At 40.6% G+C, this 13,293-nt stretch overlaps 1 protein-coding gene across 1 annotated transcript in view; it reads right to left on the bottom strand.

Moving 5' to 3' along the window:
* Positions 1 to 12,058, bottom strand: part of LOC307102523 (uncharacterized protein C1orf87) — a gene marked incomplete at both ends in the record, with an annotated part of 74,045 nt that extends 61,987 nt beyond the window's left edge. The window contains one exon of the mRNA XM_079776118.1: positions 11,952 to 12,058. Coding sequence (XP_079632244.1) covers positions 11,952 to 12,058 — 107 coding nt within the window. The remainder of the gene's footprint in view (positions 1 to 11,951) is intronic.
* Positions 12,059 to 13,293: the final 1,235 nt, after the last annotated feature.

Below are 13,293 nucleotides of genomic sequence, written 5' to 3'. Positions count from 1 at the left end.
GCAAAGGTGGCTAGAAGCATCCCTCTCCCGAAGAACATCAAATCTCAAATGTAGAACCTGAGGGGCTCAGCAAAAAGGTCACCAGATGCGATCTTAAAGGTCTGCCAGTCTTGGCAGGCACTCAATGTCACCGATTTCCAACTGTGCGCTATCTAACAGGCCCAAACCCTCTGGAGAAGGCGGCCCAGAGTATGCCAAGGCAGTGACTGGGGATCTAATTTCAGCAAATGAAAGCATGTTCTTATTTGGAAGTAATAACAGATAATCAACACAACCAGACTTTTCCTTTTTTAAAAAAGACAACAACAAAATAAAAAATAAAATGAGACTTGGGAGGGAGTGCAACTGAAAATCTCACCGAACTCCATAGGGAAGCTGTAATAGGAAGCCTGTGCTAATGTAGCACATGTTATTGTGAGGGGTTTTTCTTCTTCTGCTTCTTCTTTTGTAATTCCCTAAGCCACAGTGTGTATTATTATCATAGAAATTTATTCTGCAGCAAGAATTTTAAAAGACTTTAACTGCCAACCCTATGCCCAAATCATTTATTTCTTCGTTATTGTAATTTTACAAGCTAACATTTCTAAAAGCTTATGTGTCAGCTATCACATATAAATTTGCATAATGTTTTCCATGCTGTACTAATAATCCTGAAAAGTAGGTATTATTATCACCATTATACAGATGAGAAGACAGATGATCAGAGAGATTAACTGCCCAAGGTCACCTTGCTCATCAGCACAGATCCAGGACTCAGGCTCAGACTCCAGACCAAATGCTCCTTCCTCTACATTACTCCTCAAGTCTACACCTATAGTTTACAACTGTCTGTTTTAAGCAACAGGATTTTGCTTCTCTTTAAAAATATCAGTTAAATACCATATATAAAGGCATCTAGTTCATCTTCCCACCTAGACCTAACGTCCCTCTACAGAATACCGAAGTGACTGTCATTCAGCTTTGGTTTTTAACCTTCTCAGGGACAAGGAATTCAATGCATTTTCAAAGTTATTCCCAAAATATCCCATTTCTTCCTTTATAATATTGAGTCAAATTCTCACATCAATGAAAATAACCAAATGTATTTTAAATGGCATTTACACTACAGTATTTCACGGAATAAAAATGATTTCTCAAATTAAGGTCATATTGGCTGCAAAATTAGCAACCAAATCAATCAGCAGTTGTCCTTTGGTATGATGTACTTTTAATGATATCCCAGCAGCCCTTCTCTTATGCAATCTTCTTTCTTTACTTACAGCATTAGCCATGTTTACACTATGGACATTTTCTTATATCTGACCTGTCTTTGAGCTACGCATTACTACCTTCTCAGTCGAGGTAGTAGTGGGCATCCAATCCACTCATTGTCTTCAGACTATGTTGTCTTAAAATTTATAAAAGTAGGTGATAACTTAAAAAATGAAGTATGTAAAAAGAGATTTGGGACCATAAAGGAGTTTCCAACCCAATCTGCTTAAATGGGATGAAAATGACTCCATGAAGGAATTATGCTATAAAATAGCAGTTGAAGGAGAAAATAAGAGGTGGAAAAACATTCCAAATGGGGTGAAGGGCTTGTTCTTGAAGGAAATGACAGTGATTCCTAACCATTGAACCTCAGGCACCTGAGATGGGCCATAATCATGCAGGGTGCTGGATGATAAAATAGATATGTGGACCACTCTGATATTATTAAATTGGAATTAAATAGTACAAGAAAATCTTGCTTCTTGGAAAACATCTCAGATGATTCCTATGTGCACTAAAGTTTGAGAAATAAAAGCATAGAGAATGAAAAAGGAAGGGTTTTTTTTTCTATAATTGTGCAAAGTTTACCCATAATTTCAGGCAGTGTAGTACTGATTTTGAATCCTAGCCTGATAACTTGTGTGACTTTTGGCAAATTAGTTCTCATTTCTGATTTTCAGTCTTTTATCTGTGAGATTAGAAAAATAATACTTATCAAGGTAAGATGTATAAAATATTTAGCATCGAGCCTGGTGCTCAGGCAGCCCTTGACAAGTGGTAATTTTAGATTAGTTATCAGTTAAAGTGCTGTCTCCTTTATCCAAACCTCCCCATCACTCAGGTACAGAAAGGATGCTCTTTCCTTTGGGTCCCCAAAACTTTCTTATTGATAGATAAAACTAGCATCCAAAAGATCGAAGTTCTATAGTACACAGGAACTGAGGAAAATCTATTTAACTAGATAAAAAGAGAGATTTAATGTAATCTGTCTAATAACAGTAATTACCAGTTCTAGAAATCACCCACTTAAAAAAAACAAAGCAGAGTAGTTAAGATTAAAAATCTTCAGAATCATTCATTTTATAGAAAACAACAACAGAGCATCACCACAATGTCCGCAGGTGGATGATACCCAGGAGCTTTGCAGACTGTGCTGCTTTTAAATCTTTCAGCCAGCCTTTATCGGCTTGAAATTTAATGTCCTTTGCACTTGCACTCTCCCCTGTTTTGCAATTCTAAGCAAAATAATCGTGCAACTTCTTGTCCTCTTCACCAATTATCTCAGTGCTTTAAGGTACAGTTTCTGAGCCAGGTCTTCTGTCCATACTATGAAAGGAGGCAGCACCAACAGCTCTCCTCGCTCCCTGCCACCTTCTGGATACATACACGTGGTCTATGGGAATGGGGAACAATAATTTTTGCTATGTTATTTTCTTGAACGAGGTTGAACTAAATCAAGGGTATGAAAAGAGATCATGGATTTAAAAGGAGGGATGAATAGACAGAACACAGGATTTTTAGGACAGTGAGACTATTCTGTATGACACATAATGATGGACACATGTCATTATACATTTGTCCAAACCCATAGAATGGACAACAAAAGAGCAAAGCTTAAGGTAAATTATAGACTTTGGGTGATTAAGTTATATCAATCTAGTTTCATCAATTTTAACAAATGTACCATTCTGGTGGGGGATGTTGTTAATGGGGGAGGCTATGCATACGTAGGGAGAGGTGTATATGTGGTATCTCTATAACTTACCCTTAAATGTAAAACTGCTCTAAAAAAACCATCCCTAGCGGGTTTGGCTCAGTGGATAGAGTGTCAGCCTGTGAACTGAAGGGTCCCAGATTCGATTCTGGTCAAGAGCATATGCCAGGGTTGTGGGCTCAATCCCCAGTAGGGGGTGTGCAGGAGGCAGCCGGTCAATGATTTTTCTCTCATCATTGATGTTTCTCTCTCCCTTCCTCTCTGAAATCAATAAAAAATTAAAAAAAATAATTTGTGTCCTCCACTGCTCTCAGTTCTATAAAGAACATTCCATTCTCCATAGAACAGACCCCGAGTTCCTACCATGGCCCACATGACCTGCTACCTGACTTCATTTCCTACTCCTCTTCCCTTGTTCACTCTGCTCCACCAACATTGGCTTCCTTGCTCCTCCTCAAACACGCCAAGAGGCTTTCTTTTGTCAGTTCCCTCAGCCCAGAATGCTCTTTTCTCAGGTGTTTGCATGTTAACTCTCTGTGTAGATCTTTGAGGCATGAGGATGGTGGTGGGCACAGCCTGGACCTCAGGAAAGCAGCAGCTCCATGGGTGCCCTGATCTTTGGGCACTGTGCTCCCAGAAAGAGACATTGTCCCACTTTTTATAGAGCAAAAAAAGGCAGCCTTGCGGAAAAAAAATCTGCTTGCATTCCAGGTGGTTGACTTAGGTGCTGTTTGTAGTAGTTGCTAGGAACACCAGATGTCTAATATTTGAAGAGCTTCGGGCCTATAGAAAGTTGCAGTCTTGAAAATGTGTGTTCTGTTACTATTACTTTCACTTGTAGTGTTCTATATTTCAGTTAGTTCTAAAGTGTTTTTTAGTTTTTTTCTTACTGATATCTGTTAGTGTACATATCAGTTACCGAGTCATGTTAATATTTCCAGCTATGATTATAAATTCATTTTGCCTTTAACTTATGTCAATTTATGTTTCATACATTGTAATGTTATGCAATTGAGTTCATATTAATTAGTACTAAATCTTCCTTTTTTCCTATAAAATATTCTTTTGAAAATTTCTACTAATGGGTCTTGCCTTAAAGCCTGCATTGTCTGATGTTTGTATGGCTATACCATTTTTTATGGAATGTTGGAATCTAGTGAGCCATGCCCAATGGGATAAAGTTGGGCCAGTCTTAGCCAGCTCACTGGTAACTAACCATGGATAATTCTCATTGGATAGTTCTAGCTCTTACCTCCAGGCAGTCTCAGTTCAAATGTCACTTATGCAGAGAGGCCTTCGGGGAACACCTTTGAGATCGAAATACCTTTATGATCCTCCTTTACGTTTGTTCATTTCACTATCCTCACTTGAATGGTCATTGTCTATATGTTTGTTGTGTGTCTCTCATCACTAGAACTTTAGGTACATTGCTGTATCATCAAAGCTTGGCACTCAGTAAGTGCTCAGTTACTGTCTATGGAAAGAATGTTGATGGGATTCCATATAAGCATTAATTTTTATAGCTGTTAATGTTAACACTTTAAAAAAGTTCAAGAAAGCAAAAAATAATGTATTAATATGAAGGGTTTTGAGGGGCTAAAATGATAAGATATGGGCTCTAGGAGAGTCACATGGGAAAATATAAGGACTTTATATATTTCTTGGTTATAAATATTAAAGTACATTATTACAAATATTTGCTACTTTTTCCCATAAAATCTTGCAGTCAGCTTCCCTTGTGCTTAACAATGCTGTACCAACAGCAATGTAACTATGGAATAAAGTGCTTTGGGTCATTGATTCTTGGCACTGGAAGTAACTATAGAGGCCAATTTTATTCACTGGAAGTATTTCTACTCACAGGAGTTTCTTGAAATGAACCCAACTCCTCTTTTAGTTAACAACTCAATCCCCAGATTCTATAAATGTTCCCTTAAGCCACATTTCACACTGGATCATCTATAATGCCACACCTTTAGTGTCCACTCCTTTAGTGTGCCACAGTCCCTCCTAGAATGTGACATCCAGAATGAAGCACACTACCCCTCAGGTGACAAGTCCAGTTCTGAATACAGTGAGCCTCCCACACTGTCTATCTGGATCCATTCTGCTCATGATGAGCTCAAACACAAGTGTAAAAGGGAAACGACATTTTATCCTCTACTTTCTATTACCATCACACACTGCTGGTCACCAAATATGTAGGATTTTCCCCACAGTGAACAATTCTCCCACACCAGCTAGGTGCCCTACAATTCAATTAAGTTCTGACACCATCTACATGGAGTTATTGCAAACCCCAGAAGTTAAGGGCTCAGTCCTGTAAGACTGCCCTGCCTCCTTCAGATGTCAATCCCAAGCCCAGGTTGTTACCTGTATTTCTAACAGATGGGCTATAAGTCAGGGTTCCCCTAACTCCCTCCTCCAGTTTGATTAATTCCCCAGAGTGGCTCCACCAACTCAAGAAAACTATTTACCCTTTAGATCACTGGTTTATTTTAGAAAAATATAACTCAGGAACAGTCATATGGAAGAGATGAACAGGGCAAGGTGTGTGAGGAGGGGCATGGAACTCCCATTACCTCTCCAGGCCCTCTACCCTCCCAGCACACAGAAGCATTACGCATCCCAGAGGCTCTCTGAACCTTATTCTTTTGTTGTTGTTGTTTTTAAATTAAGGCTTTATCTCATAGTTGTGATCAATCATTAACTCAGTCTCCAGGCCCTCTCCCCTTCTGGGAGGATTGGGTGGGAGGTGCTGAAAGTTCCAAGCTTTTAATCATGGCCTCTTTCTGGTGACCAGCCTGAAGCTATCTAGGAACCCACTGAGAGTATCCTCATTAAAGCAAAAGACATCCCATTATCTAGGAAATTTCAAGGGATTTAGGAGCTCTGCCTCAGGAACCAGGGTCAAAGACCAAATATTAGAACAACAACAAAAAAAAAATGTTCCTAGTACTCATATCTCTTAGAAAATTGCAAGGGTTTTACAAGTTTTATGCCAGGACCTGGGAGCAGAAATCAATATATGTTTTTCTAGTGTTTCATATCAAGTAAAACCCAAATATTTTATATATAATCATTTACACATACCCTTAGCTAAAGACAGAATATATCTTTGCATATATCTCTGTTGATTTCGTCTTGTTTTAGCTCACTTTCCTGACAAGGCTTCCCAGCATTCTATTACCTATGTGTTTACTGACATGATTTGTCTGTCCCCCTTCAACTGTGGATTAAAGAATGTTGACTAAAAACAGGGTCACACAGAAATCCTCTCCCCTTTCTTCACTCCTGTTGGGACATTAACTGTTCAATCACCACCATGTTGGTATGGCATCTATCTTAACACATTGTGGACGGATCATGAGAATTCTCCTGTTTTCTGTTATTATACAGTGTTTTACAAAGTATCATACTTTAAAAATGTAGTAAGAACATGTAATAAATAACTTCAAAATGCAATGGGTATTTAATTTTAAAGCGTGCCTTTTACATTTATGTAAAATGTTTTTTTTGTACTTGTTCGATAGAAACTTATCTGGCCATTGGGTAAAGCTAGCAATAAAACTACTGCTATGCAATGTGTTAATACTATCAAGTCCAGAATTATTTGCCTTGTTTCAAGTCTTTGTGATAGAGATGTGCCTAATGGCTGACTGAAATGAACAAACACTATATCTTCATCATTCCCTTCATTTGGACTGCAGTTACCTCATCAATAAAGAGAATGGGACAAGTTCGACATAATCTGTTTTTAGTCAACATGTACCAACCCTTAGTGACCATCACCTTTGTGTTTTGTTTTCACAACTAATGCATTTAATTCTTTGGCCTGCAATTTTGCCAGGGATTATCTACAAGCCTTAAAGTTCTGTGGTTTTATTACCTACTTTTACACCTTTTAGAAAATGTGAGTATTTTTCTCCTGTTATCTGGCATATTTTCTTCTCAATGAGCTATCCAAGATTATGCATTGGGATTTCATAGTGACATATGCATGCTATTTTAGCAACATGGGTCTTTGGACTTGAATTTAAAGCAACTAAGTATTGTCTTTTTAGATATTTATTTTTCCTGGAGTTCACTGTGCTCTAATTTGTTTATCAGGCTTTCAATATGTATAAGACTTTTTGTATGTAGAGTTTTCAGTTAAATGGGGGAGACAGAAATGCATAGGAAATTGTCATAAAGTGTCATAACCCTGGAGGGGGTTATGGGAGTCTATAGAAGGTGGGGGCAGGTGATTTGGGGCTGATGGTGGTGACATCTGATTAGACTTGCATTTTAGAAAGTGGATACTGGTAGTACTTGAGAATTTGGCTTCACTGTAATGTTATGTAGGAGTCACCTGGGAATTGACTAAAATGCAGATTCTGATTCAATATGTCTGGAGAGGGGCCTGTAATTTTGCATTTCTCACAAGGTCCCAGGTGAGGTTGGTCGAGATGGTCCTTGGACCACACTTTGAGGAGAAAGTTTTTAACCAGTGGAATAGAGAATGAGAAGAGGAGAGGCAAGGAGTTGCATTGGAATGCTGGTGTAGTGATCCAGGAGGAAAGTGATGATGGCACCAACTAGGGGATACTTGTTTCACTCTTTGAAGCCTATAGATTGGTCTCCCCTGTAAAAAATAGGTAAGTAGGTATGCAGTATTTTCCTTTCATCTGCCAATAATTGTGCTAAGTTATGGAAAGAGGGAGGGAGCTCAATTCCAGTCTTAGTTCTTAATAACTGGCCTCACTTTAAGCTCATCAAGGCCTCAATTGTCTCCTCTCTTCTGTAAAATTAAAGACTGGGTGGTTATGGATTGAGTTGTGTCTCCCCCAACATTTATATGTTGAAGTCCTAACTCCCAGGATCTTCAGAATGTGACCTTATTTGAAAATAGGGTGACTGCAGATGTAATTAGTTAAGGTGATGTCATGCTAGAGTAGAATAGGCCCCTAATCCAACTGACTGGTGTCCTTATAAAAAGATGAAATTTGTACACAGACACATATTCCATGGGAAGCTTAGAGTTATGCTGCTACAAACCAAGGAAATACCAAAAGCATGGAAAGAGACCTGGAAAAGAAAGATCCTTACTGGGAACCTTCAGAGGGAGCATGGCTCTACCAATGCCTTGATTTCAGATTTTAGCCTCCAGAACTGTGAGACAATAAATTTCTGTTGGTCTAAGCCACTCAGTTTGTGGTACTATGATATAGCAGCCCTACCAAATTATACTGATTTACTAGTATACATTTAAGATAACTTTCAGATGTAACATACTATTCAATCTTCTCCACATATCCTATAGGAAATCTGAACTAAATGTGGTTAAACAGAAAGACTTCTGTTTTTCCATCCATTATTCATTTGTGATTTTTCTTTTAAATTCAGATTCTCCTTTTAGAGTCTTTTTTCTTTTTTTGGTTTTTACTTATGTTTCTTAAGTAGATCTTTTCACTAATACTAGTAGGCCAACTGATTCAATCCAAAGAAAACACATTCTTGGGCCCCCTGCTAAAAGGTGTAGATGTAGTAGTATGACTAAATACTTTGAGGACAGATTGCGGGACACGCATGAAATGATAGCAGTGAGTCTGTCCTTACATCAACAATAAGAAGGCTTTTGAGAATTATTTATTTTTGAACCACACTGGAATACCTTAGCAAAGCATTGTCTTAAGTCATTCCAGCAACAGTAACATCAAGCCCATAGAAAACACAAATAACTGCCTAATATAAAAAACAGTTGTCATAGAAAAAACAGAACGATGTCTTTTATTTTACAACTAGTAGCCCTGTGCACGAATTCATGTGCCAGTAGCTCTCTGCCACCCTCCTGTAGCTCTCTGCCTGCTGCCCCACCCTCCTATAGCTCCCCCCGCCCCCCCATAGCTTGATGCCCTGCTCCCTCCTGTAGCTCTCCACCACCTGCTTGTAGTTCACTTGCCTGCACCTTGGGCCGGCCCTGGGCGGCTGGGCAGCTGACATCTGAGGCGTAATCCGTGATCTGGTTGTTACGTGGCCAGTCGTTACGCCTCATGGCATAACAGATAATTAGCATATTCCTCTCTTATTATATAGGATTAATATAGCTGATTTAATGTACTCCTTTATTTCCTGGATTCTGAGTTTACAGAATAAACAGGAAAGCCCTGGACAGTATGCTAAATGGTTAGAGCGTTGGCCCAGGCACCACAGGGTCGTGAGTTTGATTCCTGGTCAGGGGCATGTGCCTGGGTTGCAAGTTCACTCTCCTCTCCAGGTCAGGCGAGTGCGGGAGACAACCAGTCCATATGTCTCTCTTACATTGGCATTTCTCTCTCTCCCTCTCTCTCTCTCTCTCTCTCTCTCTCTCTCTCTTACTTGTTCTCGCTTTTGCTCTTTCTTTCTCTCCCCCTCCTCTCTCTCCGTCCCTCCCTTCCACTGTCTCTGAAAAGCAATGGAAAAAGTATCCTCAAGTGAGGATTAATAAAAATAAAAATAAAAGAACAAACAGGAAAAATAAAAGGCACCTTCTTATAAGACAAACGGAATTTTTCCTTATTTAAAAAGACAAGTATCCTTCCCCTAATCACCCATTTGGAACATATTAGAGTCCTGGAAAAAGGAAGGGGATTGGGATAAAAGAAGCTAAACAAACAATATAGAGAGGAAGGGAATTAGTAGAGCAGTAATGTTGCTTTCTGGGTAGCAGAACTCAGCAGAGAGTGCAAACTGATCCTATTTACTTTTCTTGACAATAACTGGCATTTGACAGAAGATCTTACAATAATCACAGTGTCTCAGGTTTCCTCACCTACAAAACAAAGGTAGTGTGCCTCCTAGGCATAGAGTATAAAAAGGATGGAAACATTTCATAGAAAGAGATTTGTATCCATGGAAAAATTTGCTTCAATAATAATAGCAGAACAATTTATAAGCATATGGAATATACTGTTAGGCACTGGAAAGATGTTTTGCATATTTTTCTCATTGGCTCTTCACAACAACCCTACTAGATAGATGTGTTTTTCCCCCACTTGATAGATGTACAATCTGAGCCCGAGATATTAATTAACTTTTTCAATGTCCAAAGGTCAGGAAGGCACAGAACCAAGATTCACTCTCATCTCTTAGCTCTGTAGGGATCCCAACTGATGTGCTGCAAAGCCCATTTCTGGTGCTATGGCAAACTTTACTGATCATAGCACTTGCTTTGGAACCTCTTGGGGCTGACAAAATGATGGAGGGGAGGTAAAACCAGTGTGCCCTTCTGAAGCCTATACTCCATAACAGTGGTCCTGATGGTCCCTTCTGAAGCCTATACTCCATAGCAGTGGTCCTGATGGTCCCTTCTAAAGCTTACTAGAGGCCTGGTGCACGAAATTCATGCATGGGGCAGGGGGTGTGTGTCCCTCAGCCCAGCCTGCACCCTCTCTAATCTGGGACCCCTCGAGGGATGTCCGACTGCCTGCCTGAATGCCCCTAACCGCTTCTGCTTGCCATCTTGATCACCCCCTAACGGTTAGGCTAACCACTCCCCTGCCAGCCTGATCACCCCTAACTGCCCTCCCCTGCAGGCCTGGTTGCCCCCAACTGCCCTCCCCTGCAGGCCTGGTCACCCCCAACTGCCCTCCCCTGCTGGCCCGGTAACCCCTAACTGCCCTCCCTTGCCAGTCTGGTCTCCCCTAACTGCCCTCCACTGCCAGCCTGGTTGACCCCAACTGCCCTCTCCTGCAGGCCTGGTCACCCCCAACTGCCCTCCCCTGCTGGCCTGGTTCCCCCCAACTGCCCTCGCCTGCTGGCCTGGTCCCCCCCAACTGCCCTTCCCTATAGGCCTGGTCCCCCCCAACTGCCCTCCCTTGCAGGCCTGGTCCCTCCCAACTGCCCTCCACTGCCAGCCATCTTGTGGTGGCCATCTTGTGTCCACATGGGTGTGGCCATCTCTGACCACATGGGGGCAGCCATCTTGTGTTGGAGTGATGGTCAATTTGCATATTACTCTTTTATTAGATAGGAGGATACCACATAACAGTGGTCCTGATGGTCACTTCTGAAGCCTATACTCTATAGCAGAGGGCCTGAGAGTTGCTCCTAAAGCCTATACTCCATAACAGGAGTCCATCTTCAGAGATTCTGATTCTTTAGGTCTTGGATTGGACCCCAAATCTTTATTTTAAGGGACACTCCTGATGATTCTGATGATAGCCAGATTTTGTAGCCATTGCTTTCTGCACCTATGTTTTGTAAGGCCAGATATTTTTTTCTGTTTGTCTGTTTGTTTGGTCTGTTGGGTTCTGAAATAGAGAAAAGGACTGTGGAAATCATCTTAGGAGGGAAAGGCAAGGATTGACTAGATACTGTTTATGGAATGACTATAAGATGAAAGGCAGGTCTAGTATCTTCTTCTGACCACAACTTTGGAAGGAAGAGCTGGTCAGACTGTTCTGTGCCACATGTGTAGTTAATTTTAGAGATATACGAGTGTGCTCCCTTAAACGCGGCTGTGGTGACCTTGGAAGGGAAGAAAGACCTCTTAGTTATGCTCAGAGAAGCCCCTGCTTGGAGGAGTATAAGATAAGAAGAAGAAGTGAAAATCTTACAATTTATAATTTATTTTTAATTCCACTCCTTTAATTCATAGCAAATTGACTAATGACTTTCTCCCTTACCTCCCCCCCACTCCAAATTACTACACGTGGTAGATTATAAGCCTGATGAAGAGAAGCAGCAATACTCCATTAATATTTATAAATGTCTCACTGCTTCTATTTCCCATCTATTTGGAAAATCAGCCCAAGTAATTAAGGGATATGGGGAATTATAAAGATGAAAAATATCAGGAAAACAGTGCTCATAGAAGTGCTCAATGCTATTTTACTTCTACTGTTACTGCTTAATGACTTCATTTTCCATGAATGGCATTGTTAAAATGTAAATTTCTAGATGAAAAACACACCCAAATTTCATTATGATCTAGGCAAAACAGATATTTTTCAAACAATAAACTTACATGGTCGGCTTCTCCACAAGGTACCGAAAGTGTTTACTTCCGATGATTTTCACCACAGTCTCAGGCATTGCATCTGATGCACGAGGGGTCTTCCACACTGAAGACATGATTCTTCTCAAAACTCCTCAAACCCCTGGGGGTGGAAAATAAGTAAGTCTCTCCTCTTTTTTAAAAAATATATTTTATTGATTTTTTACAGAGAGGAAGGGAGAGGGATAGAGAGCTAGAAACATCGATGAGAGAGAAACATTGATCAGCTGCCCCCTGCACACCCCCCACCAGGGATGTGCCCACAACCAAGATACATGCCCTTGGCGGGAATCGAACCTGGGACCTTTCAGTCCACAGGCCGACGCTCTATCCACTGAGCCAAACCGGTTTCAGCAAGTCTCTCCTCTTGACTTTCCAGTTGGCAACTGTAACATCCTTGCCAATAATAACAATCAAAATGGTGGATTAAGTGCTTTAACTATATTATCTCACTTAACACTCCCAAGGAAGACAGGAGTAAAATACTCTTAATTACTATTATCATTGTTGTTTTGCAGTTAAGGGAACAGGCATAATATAGTTATTGTAACTAACTCAATATCACATAACCAGTAATTAACAGAGTTGGGACTCCCACCTAAAAGGTCTGCACAATTGGTCTACTGAGCCATTTGGTGACTCTACCTTCCTTCCTGATACCACCAGATGGCATTCTTGTGAGGTTAGAGTGGTAACCAGGACTTTAGTGGGACATAAGAAGATCTTATAACCAGCTCTGATGATGTTTTCCCTTTTATAAAACTTGGATAATTCCAGTTATATTCTAGGGACTCAGGGTGAATCCAATGAGATAATATAACTGAAGTAGCACCAATCATAGGAAAGAGGGTGTTTTTATTTGTTTGTTTTTTATATGGCTATTCTGCCTTTGCAATAAGCTAATGAATCTGAAATTGAGATCCTGCATTAGATAAGCACTGGGAGTTTCAACAGGTCTGATGCCAAGGGGAACTTAGTTCCGTAAATCTGGAGACTGAAAAGCCTTTAGAAATAATTCTAATCAAAATGCCTACATTACAGACTAGAAGACCCGAGGCCCAGAGAGGGTGTGTTATTTGACCCAGGTTTCACAGAGAGTGAGAACATAATCTGTTTCCAGCGTTCTTTCCAAGGCCCCAGCTTCCCTTGGTGTGTGGTCAGCACTAGGACCGCTCTATAAGGGCAGCCCGCTCCAGCGGGAACTGCAACCTTTTAAGGGCCAACATTTATGATTGTGTGGTCTCCTCTCTTCCCAGCATCTGCGAGTCCTGAGCCCTTTACCAGGAGAGAACAGAGGGGATATCCTTACCGT

This window comes from Cnephaeus nilssonii, assembly GCF_951640355.1.
Source record: "Cnephaeus nilssonii genome assembly, chromosome: 7".
Lineage (NCBI taxonomy): Eukaryota > Metazoa > Chordata > Mammalia > Chiroptera > Vespertilionidae > Cnephaeus > Cnephaeus nilssonii.
Note: the sequence above shows the minus strand (reverse complement) of the source record. Positions and strands in the feature narration are given on the sequence as shown.